Source organism: Equus quagga, chromosome 1 (genome assembly GCF_021613505.1).
Source record: "Equus quagga isolate Etosha38 chromosome 1, UCLA_HA_Equagga_1.0, whole genome shotgun sequence".
Lineage (NCBI taxonomy): Eukaryota > Metazoa > Chordata > Mammalia > Perissodactyla > Equidae > Equus > Equus quagga.
In genome coordinates this window covers 51,686,435-51,706,994 of record NC_060267.1, presented here as the reverse complement: position 1 = coordinate 51,706,994, position 20,560 = coordinate 51,686,435, and the positions used below count along the sequence as shown (strand labels likewise).

Sequence of the window (20,560 nt, the reverse complement as noted above, 5' to 3'; positions counted from 1 at the left end):
TTAAGTTCGCACGTTCCTCTTCTCGGCGGCCCGGGGTTCGCCGGTTTAGATCCCGGGTGTGGATATGGCACCGCTTGGCAAGCCGTACTGTGGTAGGCGTCCCACATATAAAGTAGAGGAAGATGGGCACGATGTTAGCTCAGGGCCAGACTTCCTCAGCAAAAAACAGGAGGACTGGCAGTAGTTAGCTCAGGGCTAATCTTCCTCAAAAAGAAAAAAATGAGTGGTGCCTTTTGAAGAAGCACAGTGACCCAGGCAGTGGAAAGCAGAAAGTGACCACTCTGGTTGGGGATCATCAGAAGTCTCCTGAAGGCGGCAGTCCTCGTGAAGGACCGTGAGGGAGGTGGAAGTGGCGATGGGAGGACAAGGGTCAGACACGCTCTGCCAGCTGAGGGGAGGGGCCTAAGCAAAGGCATGGAATCAGGGCAGCCGAGGCAGGTTCAGAGAGTGGCCGTGGCCAGGGGTGGAGGAGGAGAGAAGCAGCTGAAGGTAGGAAGTACGTTTGGGGTCATACTGGGAAGCCCTTGAATGCCAGGAAGACAGTTTGTCATCCTAGGCCCCCACCCGGGGACTGGCTGCTGGGAGGGTGGGATGTCCTCAGGAAGCCCTTGGGGCAACCTCTCAGGAGGCCTTTGGGAAAGGCTGCCTTTTCCTCCTTTCTTTTTAAATACATCTTTGTGTCTTTGCTCATGCTGTTCCCTCCTCCAGAAATTCCCTTCCCTCCTTCTCTGCCCAACAAACCCCTACCCATCCTTAAAGTCCCAGCACAGAGTTCACCTCCTCTATGAAGCCGTCCCTGGTTTCCTTATATTGTTATTAGTCCCCCCAAAGTGTTCCCACAGCTCCTGGTTCATCCCTTCCATGTACAACATATATCAGTGTTCTGCTCACCTTTAGTCTGTCTGTCTCCCCGTTCGTCTGTAATCTCCCAGAAGTCACACACAATCCGTTACAGTAGGATTAGGACTATTCCTCATACTAGGAATACATATTCTGTATACTCCTAGTACGTTGCACAGATGAACACTGCCAATAAGCAGGGAAGGAAGGGAGGGAGGGAGGAGGAAAGAAGAAAAGGGAGGAAGGGCACCAGTTCTGGTCTAAGGCACTGGCAGCTGTGCCCAGTGGCCTGGCCTCCTGGTTTTCTCTGCCTCACATGACCTGGTGCCTCCCAGCTCCAGCCCGCAACTTTCCCACATCTCCGACTCCGGGGGCAAGGAGGACACACCCCCATCAGCTGCCTCCTGTTGCTAGAACCTGCTAGCACCTCATTAACCCAGATGGCCTCCTGCCCTGAGAGGTGTGGGCTGGGCAGAGCTCAGGGCTTGAGTTAGGCTCCCTGACCTTCTTGCCTGTGAGGGAGGGGAGAAGGGACTTGGGGCTCCCTGTGTCAGCCCCAGAAGGTTACTCTCATGCTGTATCAGACAGAGGCTTTTGATCCACAGAGCTCCTACCTTGGACAGACAAGCTGGGGGCCTGATGAGGGGTGCCTGCACCAGGGGAGAAACTGAGGCATGGGGGAGGGAGAGGACTCAATCTAGAGATGTGAGGAAAGTCCAGGGCCAGCCAGGAAGAAAAACAAGTATCCAGGTGTCCCTCTCTGGGCCACAGGCCAGGTGCTCCGAGGTGCCTCTCAGCAGAGGCCAGCCCCCTGGCCTCCCAACTCGTCAGGCTTCATTCAGCTCCTGGAGCTGTGTCCCCTCTCAGCCTGGGGAAAGTGTCTCCTCTCCACAGCATGGAAGGGGCTAGGGAAAACGGAGGCTATGAGAGTAACACTCTGACAACGAGACCAGAACAGAACAAGGAGAGCACAGAAGCAATGCCCTCCCTGGTCCCCGCACACCAGGCCACACCTCCAGCTTTTAGACTCCAGCTTTCCCTGGGAACCTCTCCTCCCAGGGAGGCTGAAGACAGGTCCTCGGGCACTGGCGGCTGGAGATTGTATCTCAGCCTTGAGGGGAATGAAAGGGTTAACTCTCCTCGTGGCCACTGGGCCAGTCTAGTCAGTTCACCCCAGAGGCTGTAAGTCCAGGCTTGTCGCTGGTATTCTCTCAATTTCAATTTCCCTCTTACTCCTCCTTTCACCTCTTTCTGGGAGACACTGGGAGGAGAAGCTAGGGGCCCTTGGCACCAGCTCTCTCTGGGGTGTCATTTAACACAGGCAGTAATCACAATGTCCTGGTTTATTAGCCCACTCTCCCTCATGCCTGCTGTTGTCATCCCTGGAGCTCTGCTCTCTCTCATACACTCGCCCACACAGACACACACCCTGTCAGTGGGAGGAGGAAAGTGCCTCTCACCACAACAGTTCCTGCCTCCCTCAACTTCTCTCCCTAACACTGATCCCAGTCAACGGGGAGGCAGGAAGCAGGAGGTAGGATGCAGGGAGCTAGAGGTACAAAGAACTCTTCTGAAGCAACAGAGCAATCACATAATGCCAGCTCAGAAAAAGAGAACACTGGAGGGCAGACACAAGGAGGGCAGACAAAATCAGAAACCATCAAATGATAACGATTCCTCTCCCAACGAAACAGAGTCCCTGGAGCCAGAGCAAGGACTACAATACTTCAGATCATTTATGAGGTTAATATGCCAGACAGGAGAGAATGGAGATCCTCTCCTGCGGAGAGCAATGAGATTATGCTTTGCAAGTGTTTGTAAATTTCAGAAGCTCTACCAATGTCAGGAGTTGTATCAAGCTCGGCGTAGGGGATATGCCCTGGGCAGACCACAGGAGGGGAGGGTGCTCAGACCTGCCCCACCCCCACTACAGGGTCTTTGGCTTCTTCACGATAAGATTTTAAGGACCGCACACCCACGGACACTTCTTATTCCCAATATCTAGCGTTTCTGTTGGATGACATGTCATGATTTGGGGATGTGAAAATGTGATCCCTTCATGGAACGACCAGCAAGTGCCTTCCTTGAACAGTGTCTATTTTAGCAGCTCCCGTCGGTGCTGGGAATGCCCTTGTGAAGCCCGGAGTATGCCCGTTTGCCAGTGAAGGGTGAGGGTGCCCCCATCTGATACCCCTGTCCTCCCACTGCCCGTCCTAGGTAATGGGAGAAGTGTTGGATCAGGCCTCAGCCTGGCACCAGGCGCCATCCATGGAGTAAAGGCAAAGTCCAGTCTTCCACTGGATGGCCAGGGCAAGCAAGGGAGAGATAAGGGTCACACTTTGGACTCCGCGGCCAGAGAGTGGTGTGAGCGCCTCGAGGGGTCCCTGGGCCCCCACGCCCCTTCTGCTGGCAGTCCCGCTCCCCTGCCTGGTCGAAGGAGGAAGATAGGCAAGGGGAGGAGGGAATAGCCGGCCAGTCACTGCACACAGAAAGCGAGGTGAGCTTCTGTCCCGATCTCTCGGTCCTTACCGCCGCCGCTGCTTGCGGCGGCGCCCGGCCCCGCATTTGTGCCTTATTGCTCTGGTGCCTCGCGGGGGTCTGGCCAGGAGGGGAGGGCGCCAGGCGGTCCCAGCCCTTCCGCCCGGACCGGCTGGGTGGTGAGTTCGGGGGCGAAGGAAATACGGGGAGGGGGTCCCGAGAAGTGCGCTCTCCTTGCTCGGGGAGGATGGTGGCCGCGTCCCCGGCAGGGGCCCCTGGGTCCCCAGGGCCGCAAAAACGTCCGCGCGGAGCGGCCGGTCTGGTGCCGGCCGTGAGAGGGCGGCGCCAGCCCGCGTCCCCGCCCCTCTCCCGCCACCTTCCCTCCCCGCCCGGTCCTGCGCTGCCCGGGTCGTGCGGGCCGCCCGATCCCAGACCCAGGCCGGCAGCCGGGCTGGCATCGCTGCGGGAGCCGGCGGCCGCCGGGAGCCCCGCGGGCCGGGGCGGGCAGCGCGGGCCGCGGGCGCCGGGACACCTGCGCGCCCAGGTGAGCGGCAGGAGGGCCGGGCGGACGGGACGGGGCGGGGCGGGTAGGGGGCGGGGGGCGCGGGGCGAGAGAGGAAGGGAGTCAAAGCTCAAAAAGGACCGTGGGTAGGAAGAGGGAAAGGAAGACAGAGCCCTTGGAGAGAAGATTTTGGGGAGGGGGCCTGGGAGGCCGTGAACGTTTTCCTCTGCTGCTCATAAATCAGAGAAACCCTAAGAGGAGGGCTGGGCAGGGGCCTCGGGCCCACCGGGAGGGGCCCAGCGTCTGTTTAGGAGGCCTCTCCTCTCCAGGCCCTGCCCACTCAGAGGGTGGTTCCTCTATCCAGGGTTAGGGGAAGGATGGAGCCCCACACCTGGCTGCCCGCTCCGTGGAGGTTTTCCAGGGGCAGGGGAAGACGACACAGCCCGCTTCCCCTTGGTGTCTCTAAGGAAGCGGGCTGACAACTGGCCCTCCTTTGCCTCCTTGTCTGTGGCCATGAGGGTCCAGGGAAGGGGCTGGCAAACTTATCAGGAAAGGGGCCGATGGTAACTACTTTAGATTTTGAAGCCTGTGCTGTCTCCGTCACAACTAGCAGGAAAGCAGTCATAAACAATTGTAAATAAGTAAATGTGGCTGCATTCCAATAAAACTGTATTTATGGACACTGAAATGTGAATTTCATATAATTTTCGTGTGTTGTAAAATGTTATTCTTCCTTTGATCTTTTTCAACTAAACATGTAAAAAGCATTCTTAGCTTGCAGCCTGTACAAAAACAGGTGGCAGTCTCCAGCCACCCCACGCCCCCCCCCCCGGCCCCCCCGTGGCTTGCCCCCCCCCCCCCCCCCCGGCACCCCCATATAGGGAAGGGGAGGGTGTAACTAGGTGCAAGGGGAACCCTCCCACCTGGGAGCATCCAGGAAGCTGGAGACCTGTCCGTGACCCTTGCTCTCGGCAACTCTTTGGACTACAGCATCCTACGAGGCCAGCCTGGGAGCTCGCACCCCAAATAGGCGCACGTGTGAGGGGGGAGGTGTAGCTCCAAGGGCCTTTCTACTCAGCATGTGAGGGCATACCCCACCCCACCAAGTCATAGCTGACACAGCCACGCTCTTCCAACAAGAGACCAAGCCCTTGGCCCTCTCTTCTCCCACTCCATCCTCTTTCCCTTCCCATCCCCACTACTTTGGTCTCCAAGCCTAGTGCCACTCCCTGATCAAGACTGGCCCTTCCATCTCTTTATTTTCTCTTTTTTTTTTTTTTTTTAAAGATTTTATTTTTTCCTTTTTCTCCCCAAAGCCCCCCGGTACATAGTTGTGTATTCTTCGTTGTAGGTTCTTCTAGTTGTGGCATGTGGGACGCTGCCTCAGCGTGGTCTGATGAGCAGTGCCATGTCCGCGCCCAGGATTCGAACTAACGAAGCACTGGGCCGCCTGCAGCGGAGCGCGCGAACTTAACCACTCGGCCACGGGGCCAGCCCCTCTTTATTTTCTCTTTGCAGCCTCAAGGGACCCCTCTCTTCTGGACATCAGAGTTATGACGCTTTGGAGGTGACCCAGGCGAAAAGGGATGCAGACCTTTCATCCTCCAAATGAAGGTCCCCTCCAAGGACTCGTGGCCTCCCGCATTGAGGCTTATGGGGGCCGGCATCGGGCCTCTGCCCAGAATGCTGCTGGCGGTCTCTATCCCCGAGGCGGCCTCGTGCTGGTGAGTCCAGGCTGCGCCCTAAAAGTGACCTGGGGGGGCAAGAACGATGACACTCAGCTTTCAAGTCTCTGTCCCCTTGCAGGTTCGTGGGCTGCTCTATTCCTGTCCCTCATCCCTGGCTTCTTTCCTGGGTTGTGAGGGAGAGGAGGCCAGGGCTAGGCCAGGCTCCCAAGAGTCTGCACCCATCCCAGACAGCTGGGGCAGGCGAGGCAGAGAACCAGGAGAAGCCAGGTCCTCAGAGAGGTGCTGTGAGACAAGTCCGAGGCATGGAGCTCAGGGGGAGGTCACCAAGCCCTGGGTTAGCACCTCCCAGACTCCCGCCTCTACTTGGGAGGAGCCTGTGGGGTCTGAGAATTGCCTCCCTCTGAGTCAGGGCTGGAGGAAGAGCAAAGGTTCAGGGTGTCCCTACTCTACAAGTAGGGGAGGGGTGTGGGGCTGCACCCCAACTCCACCCTCCTGGCCCACCTCCAGTGCTGACCAAGGAAAGGGGTGTGGAGGCCCCGCGGTCTTTCCCTCAGCCCTCAGGCTTCCCTCCACCTTGAGAACAGTTCTGCTTCCGGCTGGGGGTATCCCCTGCCTTACTGGATGAGGATTTGGCGCTGGGGAGACAGGGAGGACAGCTGGGGACTCTCCTAGGCTGAGGGCGGGAAGGGAGACTGGGAAGTATGTGGGTAAGTCAGGCCACAGGCAGGTCAAGGAATGTGACCAGGCCTGCCTGGGAAGAGACTTGTGGCCGTGGCCTCAACTTCTCACACAGAAGGGCAGCCACTCCCACTGGATAGGACACAGGCTGAATCCCCCTGGGGAGGAGGCTGCACATGTGTGTCTCATCATCCCCACATGCAAGGGAGACTGTTCACAGACACGGGAAGATGTGAGGGACCCAGAGGGCAGTGTGCACCGTGCGTTGCATGTGCAAGCCCGTGGTACAGGGAGCACACGTGCGAGCGGACAGACACTAGGGGTACATGCCACAGCCCAGGCATGTGTGTGCCTGTGCTGCTGCTCCGGAGGAGGGCCCTGCTTCTGCCCCCGGGCCCACTTGGGGAGCCAGGTTGGCCCATCTCTGCCCAACTCCCTAGGCCTCTCTGGCAGCAGCTGCTGTGACTCAGGGCAGGAGTGGCTCACACCAAACTGGTTTGAGGGGAGAGGTGAGCCAGCCCAACTTGCAGTGGTGGGGGACACCATCTAGAGCCAATCCAGGCCCCCACTACCTCTCTGGAACTTCTGGGGGAAAGAAGGCACCCCCCAGAACTTTCCCTACTCCTCCCCAGGATCTCGGTCGCCGGCGCCTCCAAGACTATGTCCCCTTTGCCAAGGGTTCCGGCCAAGCCCGAGGCTTGTCTCCCATGTGGTTGCGAGAACAGGAGTCCGAGAAGAGGCATGGAGTCCACTTTGGGGTTGGCCCACCTCACTCCCCCAAGCTCAAGGTAATGGTCCCTATCCTCTCCTCCCCACACTCACAGCCTGCGCTGTGACATCCTCCACAGAGGATCCGAGCCGAGATCATGGGCAGCCCCTCCAAGAAGCCACAGTCAGCTCTGTCTAGAGACCCCCTCAGGGATGCATCTCTAAGCTATGTGGCCTCATAAAGATGTCCGTTTTATGGGCAAATGTGAAAATGTTGCCTGAGACCACTGGTTCCCTGAGACTGTTCTGGTCTCCACCTGGAAGTCCCTCTGAAGGGTTCTATCTCGGGAAACCTCTGGAAGGCACCTTTCTGGTCAGGGAGCCCAGGTCAGGCCCCTCTGTCCACGGACCTTTCTGCAGACCAAGGTGCCTTTCCATCCGTTTTCCAGCAACGCCCTTTCCCCAGTAATCCCTGCTGAGGTCCATCCCTGTGCCCCAGGCCTCTATGTCCCCACTCACACTCAGTGCTGCTTGCCACCTCCCAGATAGACAGGCACACACACACACACACACATACACAGCCCTCTTGGGCCAGGTGGGCTGGGTGCCCAGGATGTGACAGGACTGATCCCCTTCTTGGCTCCCCAGGAAGTCACCAGGGCCCACGAGCTGGAGGTGAGGCTGCACACATTCAGCATGTTTGGGATGCCCCGCCTGCCCCCTGAGGACCGGCGGCACTGGGAGATAGGAGAGGGTGGCGACACAGGCCTGACCATCGAGAAGTCCTGGAAGGAGCTGGTGCCTGGGCACAAGGTGGGCCTGTAACTCGGTCTCTGTTCCGTCCTGGTGGTGTTACAGACACAGGGAAAGCCCTCAGGAAGTGAGGTCATGTGAGGAAAGCGTTTGGAGACATCTTGCTCTGAGTTCAAATCCTGGTAGTGAGATCTTGGTCAAGACAGCAAAGCTCTCGGAGCCCCGGTCGCTTCATCTGTAAAGTGGGAATAAGACCCCTACACACTGGAGGACCGGTTTGAGGACTAAAAGGTCGTCTATGAAGGAGAGCCAGTAGTATTTAAGGAATGCTAGCTGCTCTTCTTGTCTCCGTTCCCCAACTGAACCAGCCCTCTCCCGGCCCCAGGAGATGACCCGGGAGCTCTGCCACCAGCAGGAAGCACTGTGGGAGCTCCTGACCACCGAGCTGGTCTACGTGCGAAAGCTCAAGATCATGACGGATGTGAGCCCCTCAGCCCCAGCCCTGGCCCCACCCCAGCCGTTTGCCCATCTACCCCCCCCCCCGCATATCCCCATTCTCCCAGAGCAGAAGGGCAGGGTTGTTGGGGGATGGAGGCACAGGATACCGAGAGATGCCCCTGATTTGAGCCCTGGGGATCTTGGGAGAGAGGTTAGCAGCACTGAAGCTGGGGGTGGGGATGCCTTGAAGGGCTGGGCTGGGGTCCCAAGAGCTGAGCCCATTATCTCCCCCTACATCCAGCTCCTGGCTGCCGGTTTGCTGAACTTGCAGCGAGTGGGACTGCTGAACGAAGTGAGTGGGCGCTCAGGAGGGGAGCCTGGTACATCCCAGCTCGGAGCCCGGGGAGTTGGGGTGGGGTCACAGAGAGCTCTCCAGGCCACCCAGTCCGCATTTCCACTGCCCCTTTTTCTAGGACACCCCTGCCTTCCCTACTCCCCTTCCTGCTCCAAGCAGACAGCAGGTCCTACCCCACCACCACTCTCCAAGCTTAGCTGTCTTGCTTGTCCATGACCAGTACTGCCTGATGGTGACCTGCCGAGGCATGTGGCCAAGTTCTGCTCCCTCCTCCAGGTGTCAGCTGAGACCCTGTTTGGAAACGTCCCCAGCCTGATTCGAGCCCACCACAGCTTTTGGGAAGAGGTGCTGGGGCCTACCCTGGGGGAGACTCGAGCCTCAGGCCGGCCTCTGGACCCTATCAGCCTGCAAAATGGCTTTCTGATGGTGAGCCATGGTGGAGGGCTGTGTCTGGATGGGGCGAGACTGGGAGAGCCCGAAGGAGTTCCTGTGTGCAGGGCATGCCCATTCGCCTGGAATCCTTCCGTGACTCGAGGGGGTCCAAGGGCACAGCCCCTCCCCCACAAGATCACCGTACCTCCTGCCCTTCATTCCACAAGTATGGCCTCTGTCCCAAAGGCTTTTCAGGCTTCTGAGCACCTTGTGAAATGAAAGTGCAGCTATTTCAGGAAAGGGCTATACCTAAGCTCTTAGCCGCTATAAAATCTTACTTCTTGAACAGAGATCCTTTGACAAACAGCAGAAAGCAAGAATGGGGCCTGAGCGAGGCATGCCTTAGCGGGCTGGGAGGAGGGTGTACAGGCCACAGGGGCACCCAGAGCGTGGAGAAGTGTGATAAGAGAAAGCAAGAAGCCTAGCACCAGACTTTCTTCCAGTTTTACCCACCCAGGAAAACGTGGGCCTTGCTGAGTTGGAATGGGGTAGAAAGGTAGGGGGACAATCTCCTGGGAGCCTTAAGTGGCCCCTTCCACAGGAACAGAGCTTCTAGGCAAGCCTCAGGTCACCACCCCACCATGGGGGTGAAATGGGATCTGCAGTGTCCTGAAAACGTTCCAGCTGAATTATTGATGGTGGGAGTGAGTCCAGAGCAGCAGGGCACAGCAGGGGCTGTGGGTGGGAGCAGCAGTGGGTGGACCTCTCAGAACCTCCAATCCTCCTTGGAATCCGGAGAGAGGGGGCTGGAAGTCATGGGGAAGAGCCGTCACGGGAGGTCGGGATTGGCAAGAGCTGGACTAAGGGTCTGAGAGGCTCTCGGCCTGCCCCGCTCTCCACATTCTGCAGCTGGAGCCTGTATCTCATGGCATTCTCCCCCTGCCTGCTCCCCTCCCCCCATATCTGTTCCTCCAGTTCAGCCAGCGGTTTCAGCCCTACATCCAGTACTGCCTGCGAGTGAAGCAGACCATGGCTTACGCCCGGGAGCAGCAAGACAATAACCCGCTCTTCAATGCCTTCGTGCAGGTAGGAGCGAGCGGGGTGCCTAGGGAAGCGGGCGGTCCTTACACAACCAGGTCATCCCTGGTCTCCAGCTGGGTCCAAGGCTGAGTTCATCACTAGGGTGGGTCAGGAGGGATCCTGCAGACCCCTGACCCCCTGCCCACCTTCCCTGGCAGTGGTGTGAGAAGCACAAGCGCTCGGGGAGGCAGACCCTGGGTGACTTGCTCATCAAGCCCCACCAGCGCATCACCAAGTACCCGCTGCTGCTCCAGGCTGTGCTCAAGAGGAGCCCTGAGGCACGAGCCCAAGAGGCCCTGCACGCCATGGTAGGGGGCCTGGTGGGCCAGTACCCTTGGGAGTTGGGGGCTGGTGCGTGGGAACTGATATCCATGAACCCTTGAGGGTCTCGTTCTTCATATGCATGTGACCATGTGGCACTGACTGGCCAGTCTGTGTTGGAATGCTGTGGCTGCCAGTGATGGGGTGGGATGGACAGGGTGAGGAACTAAGCTGTCCCTCCTTCCACCCACCTGCCTTCACCTAGATTGCAGCTGTGGAGTCATTCCTGCGACACATCAATAAGCAGGTCCGCCAGGGCGAAGAGCAGGAGAGTTTGGTGGCTGCAGCCCAACGCATTGGGCCATACGAGGTGCTGGAGCCGTCCAGTGAGGAGGTGGAGAAGGTGAGAGAGGGCAGAGGGAAGGGGCCCCGGAAGCAAGGTCCCCAAGCAAACGGGTGAAGCAGAGGCCTGCGGGGGAGGGGGCAGAGGCACCACAGAGGGGTGTGAGCGTTCAAGGGGCGGAGTTCAAAAGGGTGAAGAGGAGGCACTGGGATGCTTCCTCTCCATCCCAGACAGGAAGGACCAGGAAGAGAACGGGCTGGTGACAGAACCAAGAACCACCTTAGCTAAGAGGTAGAGACAAGCCCCACCCAGTCCCTGATCCTCTCCTCTCTGTATCGCTCAGAACCTGCGTCCATTCTCCACCCTGGACCTGACGTCACCCATGCTGGGGGTTGCTCCCGAGCACACCAGGCAGCTGTTGCTGGAAGGACCCGTGCGGGTGAAAGAGGGGCGAGAAGGGAAGGTGAGAGAGCTGTGGGGAGGAGCGGAGAAGATGGGAGATGAACTGCAGAGAAAGAACAGGGAGATGATGGAGACAGGATAAGAGTCAGAAAAGCGGGAAATGGGAGAAGAGGTGTGTGTGTGTCTGTGTGTCTGTGTGTCTACTGGGAAGAGGACATGGTTCCAGCTAAGCTCTGGTTGTATGTATGTCCCTGAGTCAGCCACTTTCTCTGCCTTTAAAGCGAGAGATGGGGCCAAATTGACACCCCTTCCAGCTCTAGCATCCCACAGTTCTGTGCTTGTCCCTGTGCACCTGTGCACCCATGCAATTCACACCCGCGCATGAGCCCCCATCCCTGTCCAGCCCTTCCCCCTGCTCCAGCTAACCCTTGTCTCTTTCTCCTATGCATGACCCCAGCTGGACGTGTACCTGTTCCTCTTCTCCGACATGCTCCTGGTGACCAAGCCCCAACGCAAAGCAGACAAAGCCAAGGTCATCCGCCCCCCACTCATGCTGGAGAAGCTTGTGTGCCAACCCCTCCGAGACCCTAGTATGTCTCCTGCGGGGCCCCTTCCCTTCTCCTTTCCTCTTGACAAAGGGAGGGGGAAGTCGGGATGGTGATCAAATAAGGTCCGGCCCTTGAAGCAGACCTTCTCCACCCAGACAGCTTCCTGGTGATCCACCTCACTGAATTCCAGTGTGTCTCCACTGCCCTCACTGTGCATTGTCCCAGTCCTGCAGACCGTGCCCGGTGGCTGGAGAAGACGCAGCAGGCCCAGGTATGTGAAAACCAGGCATGGGGAGGAACGGTCGGGGCTCCCGGAGAAACGGGAGCACAAGAGGGGAAGAGGAGGAGAGGCTGAGGTGGATGCAGGTTCAGACCTCTAGCCCCTAGGTGTGCCCTCAAGAGAGAGACGCAGCCTTGACCATCTGCAGAAGAAAGCCTGGCCAGCTACTGTGCTAGTCCCTGGGACAGCCCCAGACAGCATCCCCTAAACAATTATACCCTGAAACAATTAACTTCTACACTTGAAGTTCCATTCAACAGACATTAACAGGGCCCTTGCTGGGTGCAGGCACTGGCCAGGTGCTAGGGAATCAGAAAAGAATAGAACACCATTCCCGCCCTCAAGGAATGTGCGCTGCAGCCTAGCTGGACAAACGAGCATACAAATAATAGAAATAATAGAATAATAATAATAAGAGAAATCATAGAAACATGTACACAGAAAGGAACTAGGACCAAGAAGAGAGTAATTCACTCTGTCTGGTGGCTTGGTTGGAAGGGCACAGTGCAGAGGGAGGGTACGCGGCGAAACCTTCACAGAAGAGCTATTGTCTGAGCACCTTCTGCGGGATATCTACGAGTACATCAACAAGAGTGGGCGGGAAAGGTATTCCAAATGGAGAAGCAGACTGTGCAGAGGTCAGAAATATGAACCAGTTGCGTCCGTTGAGAGAACCCCCGGCCTAGTAGCTTGTATCTCTAGGGCATAAAGCAGAAGGGCGGGCATAAAGCAGAAGGGCACGCGTAGCAGCAGAGAGGCTGGGAGGTAGGCGCCACCAGATCGTGCCCATCTCAAGGAACTTGAACTTTGTCCTACAGATGACACAGAGCCAGTGAAGGTGTTTAACCAGGGAGTGACGTGGGCAGATGTACGTGATAAAAGCTAGAGGACTTCAGAAGAAGAGAGATGCGAGTGGAGCTGTAGTGGTTCCCACTAAGTGGGGCTTAAATCAACAGAAACTTATTCTCTCCCAGTCTGGAGGCCAGAAGCTGGAAATCAAGGTGTCGGCAGGGCCGCACTTCCTCTCCAAGGCTCTAAAGCCTTGGAGGAGAATCTGTCATTGCCTCTTGCAGCTTCTGGTAGCTCCAGGTGTCCCTTAGCGGTGGCAACATCACTCCACTCTGCCTCTGTCCCCACGTCGCCTTCCTCTCTGTGTGTCTCTGTGTCCAAATCGCTCTGTCCTGACTCTTATGAAGACCTCAGTCATTAGATTTAGAACCTGCCCAAATCCAGCAGGAGCTCATCTTGAGATCCTTAACTTAGGATCCTTAACTTAGGGTCTCTGGAAAGACCCTTTATCCAAATAAGGTCACGCTCACAGGTTCTCAGGGTTAGGACCTGGACACGTCTTTCTGGGGCCACTGTTCAATCCACTACAGAAGCCGAATGGCCAGAGGAGAGCGGAGATTTGAGTTGGACTTTTAAGGATGGGGAAGACCATATGAGCAGAAGACTCAAGGTGGCAACTGGGTTGGATTTATTTGGGGACAGTGACCATGTCTGTCTGAGTCTGGAGCAAAGGGTTTGTGTGAGCGAGTTATGAGAGGCCAGGTTCTACAGGACCCCAAGAGCTACCGAAGAGTGTGGACTGGACGAGACTGAACTGAACTGGGTTGACAAGAGAGAGCCACCAGAGATCCTTGAGCAAGGGTATGCCAGGGTGAAATCACTGTGTTCTGTCTTGAAGTGTCAGGTGGCAGAGTGACAGGTGGGCTGAGAAGGGAGAGGTTGGTGGCAGGAGATTTACTGTACGAGAGTGTGGCTGTGAAACACTGAGGTTCAGTGCCATGGCCTTAGGGACACATTGCAGAAAAGAAAAAAAAGAAGGGAGAAGAAAGGGGCGAAAGAAGAAGGAAGGGGAAGAAGAGCCTTAGGGAGACTGTGGTTGACAGCCTAGACTGACAGAGTGCACGAAAATCTCGGGTCAGATATCACTTCTACCTCTTCCTACCCTGCTGAGCGACGGTGAGCCATGTGGCCTCCCTGAGCTTCCCATTTCTCCACCTGAAAATGGCTGCACATAATAGCAGTCCTTGCCTCGTACGGAAGGTTCAAAGGAATCATTCAGATTAAACAGGCAGCATGACGCCAGCTCTGGGTGAATGCTCGGTAACTCAGGTCTGCAGGGACAGACACGATGTGCCTCCCAGGGTTCTTGCTGGAGAGACGGCCTTGGCAAAGGCACCCCTGACAGCAACGAAATTATTGGAAAGAGAAACCGTTTGTTTAGTTGTTGCTTCCTGGGAGAGGGGAGGCTAGGGTGGTAATATTTGGTTTTCAACAGAAGCACTTGGGGATGAGGTGGTGGGAGACAGCCCAGTGCAGACACCCTAGGGGCTTTTGGAAATATGGAAACGCAGACCTGGAGCTCAGCTGAGAAATAGTTGCTAATAATATGAAAGTCGCTAAGGGAGTAGATCTTGAAAGTTCTCATCACAAGAGAAAAAAAATTGTAACAATGTATGGTGACAGATGTTAACTAGACTTATTGTGGTGGTCGTTTCATAATACATCCCAATATTAAATCATTACGTTGTACACCTGAAACTAATATAGTATTATATGTCAACTACACCTCAATTTAAAAAAAAAGAAAAGGCATTTGAACAAGGAAAGAAATGTTAGTGTAGACTATTTCTAAAGAATGCAACTTCATTATTTTTAAAGAGTTTAAATCAAATTAGTGGTTCTCATAGGGCTCACTTTAATGAATAGATAATAATGATTTGTCATTAGCATATTAGGGCCTCTGAAACTTTTGAGAAAGGGTGAAAATAGTCTTGTAGTTTAAATAATTTTAAGCATTCTTCCCACAGTCTTTTCTATGATACTGTGTCATAATGTGGAAAGCTTATCTGAGAAAAGGAAAACCAGAGCGTGGTCTCAGTTTAAGTACTGTATTAAAAATTCTGGGAGGCCGGCCTGGTGGCATATTGGTTTAGTTCGCACGCTCCACTTCAGTAGCCCAGGGTTCGAGGTTTCAGATCACAAAGCCATGCTGGCCAAGCCATGCTGGCCAAGCCGTGCTGTGGTGGCATCCTACATATAAAGTGGAGGAAGATGGGCACAGATGTTAGCTCAGGGGCAATCTTCCTCAAGCCAAAAGAGGAAGATTGGCAACAGATGTTAACTCAGGGCCAATCTTCCTCACCAAATTTTTTTTAAAAATTCTGAATTAGGAGAGTAAAAAATAAATGAAGTTTTTGCCATAAAAAAAGATATAAGGATGAAAGATGGAACCTCAAGATCTTGTATCCTCCAGCCCTGCAGGGCTGCCACTTGGGGGTGTGATGAGAGCGGTCTCCCATCTGCTGACCCATGCTTCAGGCCCGCTCAGAGTCCCCTCTCTCTGCGTGGCAGGGGCCTGCCCTCCACACCACTCTCCCCAGCCCAAACACAGTGTCCGCAAGGCCAGACTGGCTGGCAACTGACATCACTCTTAGTGATTAATCGAGTTGCACTGAAGGCTGGGAAAGTGAGGAGCAGAGGACAAAACCGGAAACGAGCCTCTGGGTTCCTGGAGCCCCACTCCCCAGGACAGCAGGTGGGGGCCCTTACTGGCAGGCAGCCTCCTTTCTTTACCACCCCCACCGTCAGAACCTTCTCTTCTTCCTTTGGTTCCCAGTTGCCTGATGACACCCCGGTCCCACCTTCTCCCTTTAGAACCCCCAGGAGACCACTAAAAATTGTTGGTATTTTATTACGCAAACTAATGTAGCCCCCGGTAGTCCTCCTCCTGGCTAGTAGAGGTAAGGAAGTCATTTCTGATATGCTGCCAAGCAGGGCACAAGCTCTGGCCCCCCTTCACAAGGCAAAGAACACTGAAACCTCGAAATTAGTGTGTCCTGCTATTGTCTCAGACCACATTCTTGGGGACTGCTTCTCTCAATTGCCAACAGTGTTTATAAACTGAAGAGGGCTGTAGAATGTCCAGTGGTCTCCTGAGAGAGCCGCCCCCAGGGGTCACACTGTTTTTCTCCCCCTTACAGAAGCGTAGATGTAGATTTATTCCTCGTGGGTCTGACCATGAGGGCTTGAGCTTCTCAAGGGGTGAGAGACTGAATCTTGGGAAATGCCCATATTTAGGGGCGGCTAGAGGAAAAGGAACCAGTGACGGGAACAGAAAGCTGTCAGAGACAGAGGCCAAGAAACGAAAGGAGGGAAAGAGCCAGGCTCCCAGGGCGCCCCAGCCCATCTCTCAGTTGCTATCTGTGTTCTTGCCGGAGTTCCTGCACTTCTCCAAGCCCGTCCCCATCTGGGGAATTGCAGCGATGATGGGAACTACCATGCAGGACAGACGGGAGAATTATATTTGTCAGCTGCTTGGCACCAGGCCCAGCACTTAATGGGCGCTCCATAAATGTTTGTTATTGTCCTCATTAGCAGAAAGGCTGGAGGGTGGGGCCTGGTGGCCCATGCTGGCTGGGGGAATGCCTGCGCATCTGCTGCTTAGAGTCTGTGGGCACCTTCCAGAGATGGGCTTTCGTCCATAGTGGGGACGTCGGGAGGAAAGTGGGTAAATCTGGGAGCCACTCCAGAGGCAGCGGGAGGGGAGGCATTTCCTCCCAAGGCTTCAGTTCTCTACCAGGGCAGAGGAAGAAGAATCGTGTAGGGGAGCCCTCCCTTCCTTTTCCCGGCTTTGTGGGGGTGTCACATTCTGGCTCAGGCACCAATTTCCTCTTCCTTTCCCACCCTGCCCCCAACACGTCTCTCCTCTTACCCAAGCTGAGAAAACCCTCCCAGGGTTGTTGGGGAGGCTTTGGGGTAGCTGGGGGCACTTCAGACAGCCCCGGCCCCTGGTACCTGAGGTCTCCCACCTCTCTGCTGCTTCCCTGGGTGGGGCCAGAGGCAAGTTTAGCAGAGATGCTGGTATTGGATATTCTTTACAGACAACCCCCACTTCCTTCCAGTTCTTTTCTTCCACACACCGTCTGTATCCTGGATATCCCAAACACAAACTTGAACTTGGGTCATGTGGGGAAAAGGGCACTACATCTCAGCAGGACAGGCAGGCTGCCCCAGTCCCGCCCTGGCCTCTCCCGCCCTCCTGTCTCCTCTTCCTCCCCCACACTCCTCCTGCGCAGCTGGTAGATGAGGCCTGGGGACAGGACGAGGGGGCAGATCACAGGACCTGGCCCATGCTGGTTTCCTGCCCCTAGGCCCCATCGCCCCTTGCTCTGGCCCAGGGAACCCAGTCTGATGAGACTGCTAAGCATCTTTGCACTGCTTTGTCACTCACCAGGCTGACTGCAGAGCCAGGGGAAGGAGAATGGGAAATACAAGCTTGATGTCACTTTCCTATCCCTGTTCATCCATTTCTCCACGTCTCTTGTCCTGACCCAGCTACCCTCCTGTATTTCTGGACAGGCTTTGGGAAGGTCCAGGTGCCCAAGAGTTGCTGGTTCATTAGACCTCAAGCTGGGGAGATATTCAAAATATTTAATAACCAGTATGACATGGACATCAAATCAATCCGAGTGGAGCTTTGTGGGGAGCTGGGGGGAGGGTCCTAGGTCCCCTGCTGAGCCAGCTGCTCTCCCTCTAGCTGCTGGATCTTGGGGGCGGGGTCGTCCGGGGCAAAGGGAGGCGGAGGCTCCCACAGCAGCCCTCTGCTTACCAGCACGGAAGGACTTCAATATTTTAACAATGATACGGCCACTCCAGTGCGTTCTGTTATCAGCCTGCCCACAGCAGCCGCCACCTCCCTTTTGCCGAGCCCCACCTTGGACCTGAGTCTTCTCAGGTTCTGCTGCCTTCCCCACCCCCGCGAACGCTGTCCTTTAGTAACGCTTTGCCCTTTGAAGCTGCCCTTGAAAAATAGTGCTGAACTAGGACTCACAGCAAAAAGCCCAGTCCCAGGTCTGCTTCTCTCACCCTGTGCCACCTTGAGCAAGTCCCTTCATCTCTTGTTTTCCATCTGTAAAATGGGCTAACAGCCATGCTTCCCACGGTGTGTATCAAATGACCCTGTGCGTGTGGGGGTGCTTTGTAAACCACTTCTCAGATGTCACCATTTTATTCTGATGGCGCTAATATGAAAATGTTGAGGGAGAAAGATAGAAAATAGTCATGTGCCGCATAACGATGTTTCAGTCAACGATGGGCCGCACATATGACTGCAGTCCCGTAAGATTAGTACCATATAGCCCAGGTGTATAGTAGGCGATACTATCTAGGTTTGTGGAAGCACACTCTATTATGTTCGCACAACTACGAAATCACCTAACGACACGTTTCTCAGAACGTGCCCCTGTTGTTAAGCGACACATGACTGTATAATGTATCCTCTTCATTCTTGAGATAATCCTGCTTTCATCTCTGAAGGACAGCAGAGTCCTCAGCCCAGAACAGGGCCTGCCTCTGCCCACCCTGGTGGTAGGAAAAAGAGTAACCTGAGGGCCCGGCACTTATACCACCATCACCACCAATCAGGGAGGGCTTCCTGAAAGAGGAGACAGACAGGATAGAGAGCTTACCAAAGGGGCATAAGAAGCAGGAAGAACTGTACGGGTAGGAAAAGGGGCCCTCTATTCACCCACCCACCCCCAGGACCGGCTCAGAGTGCAAATCCTGCCTCACCCCACTTTCTTACTGCATGACCTCAGCAGTTACCTAACCTCAGCCTCCATTTCTCAGTAGTAAAGGAGTGAAAAATAATATCTGCCTCACAGGGTGGTTGTGAAGATTAAACAAGATAATGTATGTAAAGCACCTAGCGTCGTGCCTGGCATACAGCAAGTGCTCAATAAATGAGAGCTCTTAATGAAACGTATCGCCACCCCAGGTCACCCTGCAAAAGCTGAAGGCAGAGGAGTACGTCCAACAGAAGAGGGAGCTCCTGGCCCTCTATCGGGACCAGGACCGGGAGTCCCTGGGCACCAGGCCCTCCACACCCTCGCTGGAGGGCTCTCAGAGCAGCGCAGAGGGGAGGTAAGACCCACAGCAACCACAGGGCTCCCAAGGTGGGGGGTGCAGTCAGGGAGGGAAAGAAGTGGAACCCACAAGGCTGAGAAATGGCAGTCCACCTTGTAAGGGGATTGGGAATAGACTGAGGGACCCGGCTACAGCTCGGAGTAGAACAGGTTGGCACCAGCCGTGCGAAGGGCCGCATGGGACAGCCTAGGGGGTCAGCCAGCCTAGGGATGGCACAGGGCGAGGCAAACAGGCACAAGTGGCATGAACTCCCTGAGAGGAGCAGGCTTCCCAGGCCAGGGATGGAGAGTGAAGGCCAGTATGGATTTGCACAACGTCGCAGCTGCAGGGTTCAGCTAGTCCAAATCTGCAGAGAGCGTGAGGGGGTCACCCAGAATAACTCAGCTGTTTGGCAGCATGGTGAAGGAGACGACAGATCCACTGAAGGTAACCTCAGGGGAGCTCAGGAGCCCCTCAGGAAACACCTGAGCGCCTCCTTGATACAAGGTCCTGGACCAGGGGCTATGGCTTAAATGCCTTAGCGGAGCTTCCAGTCTAGCCAGCGAGATGAGAAAAACAACCTCAGGGCAAGAGAAAGGTGAGACCAAAATAAATTTGGAGGAGGGGCCATTTCTGGATGGAGCGATCAAGGGAGACTTCCTGGACTTGAACTTGACCCCTCAGAATCTGACTCCTACCATTCACTATTGATTGTAGGACTCCTGGGATCTCGACCATCATCCCCCACCTGGTGGTGACAGAAGACACGGATGAAGACACTCCCTCGGGACCAGATGATACCTCAGACTCTGGCTATGGCACTCTGATCCCAGGCTCCCCCGAGGGGTCCCGCTCCCCACTGAGCCGACTACGCTCGCGGGCCTTCCGGCGGGACCCTCGCCTCACTTTCTCCACCATGGACCTCCGAGATGTTCCTCTGCGCCCCCGGCCTTCTAACCCCCAAGCTCCTCAACGCCGAAGTGCCCCTGAACTGCCGGAGGAAGGTATCCAAAGAAGAGGCAGTCTTCCCAGGGGAGACCCACCGACCTGGTCTGAGGAAGAAGATGGGACCTCAGTGGGAGGGAACGTGGTAGTGGAAACCTTGCATAGGGCCCGACTTCGGGGGCAGCTCCCCACCTCCCCGACCCACGCTGACTCTGCTGGGGAAAGCCCCTGGGAGTCCTCAGGAGATGAGGAAGAAGAGGGGTCCCTCTTCCTAGGACCTGGCCGCACCCCCTCCCACTGCCCTCTCCGGGCTGAAGACATGCTCAGAGAGATTCGGGAGGAACTGGCCAGCCAAAGGATTGAGGGCGTCCCTGAGCCTGGGGACAGCAGGCCTCGGAAGCTGACGCGGATCCAACTGCAGAGGATGCGTGGCTCCCACATCATACAGCTGGACACCCCGCTGTCCACATCGTAAGTGTGAAGGGGAGGTGGCATGGGAGGGAGCCGAGGGGAAGGCTAGCATGGAGGGGAGGGGTCCTAGAGTAGGAGGTCAGTGGGGAGGAGCTCATAGAGAAGGAGGGTGGTACCGGAGCAGGGCCTTGGCAGGGAAGGGCCCTGAGCCTCACCTGCACCCCACTTCTGACTTTATCTAACACCCACCTCCTTTCTTCTCAGAGAAGTGTGAGGACCACTCAGGACCTTTGGCATTTCTCCTGGAGGAAATCTCTCCCCAAGAGTGCTGGTCACCACCCCACCCCTGGACTCTACCTCAAGGACCACACTTCCCATGGAGAAGCCTGGCCCAGGCACCCTGCCCTTCCTGCTCAGAGGACTTGGGGATCAGGAGCAGTACATTTATGTACCATAAACACACGGGAGCCCCACATAAAGTTGTACATAAAAACGACTGCCCAGTCATCACTACATGAGAGTGGGAAGAAAGAGAATGGGGGTGGGGGGTCACAGAGTGAGCACAG

General features: G+C 55.9%; 1 protein-coding gene across 4 annotated transcripts; it reads left to right on the top strand.

The window, feature by feature from the left end:
- Positions 1-473: 473 nt before the first annotated feature.
- PLEKHG6 (pleckstrin homology and RhoGEF domain containing G6) lies at positions 474-20,490 on the top strand. 4 transcript variants are annotated; one of them, XM_046666139.1, is made up of 16 exons: positions 474-489; positions 5,315-5,544; positions 6,819-6,974; positions 7,543-7,707; positions 8,033-8,128; positions 8,387-8,437; positions 8,717-8,866; positions 9,788-9,898; positions 10,051-10,200; positions 10,419-10,556; positions 10,840-10,959; positions 11,356-11,488; positions 11,602-11,717; positions 18,511-18,656; positions 19,356-20,054; positions 20,259-20,490. In XM_046666139.1, the coding sequence occupies exons 2-16, from the start codon at positions 5,407-5,409 to the stop codon at positions 20,266-20,268; spliced, it is 2,379 nt and encodes a 792-aa protein (XP_046522095.1). In that variant the 5' UTR covers positions 474-489; positions 5,315-5,406; the 3' UTR covers positions 20,269-20,490. The 4 variants fall into 4 exon arrangements, with proteins under 4 accessions (XP_046522095.1, XP_046522106.1, XP_046522115.1 ...); XM_046666150.1 differs by lacking the exon at positions 474-489 and adding an exon at positions 3,732-3,862; XM_046666159.1 differs by lacking the exon at positions 474-489 and adding an exon at positions 3,741-3,862 and having other exon boundaries at positions 5,339-5,544.
- Positions 20,491-20,560: the final 70 nt, after the last annotated feature.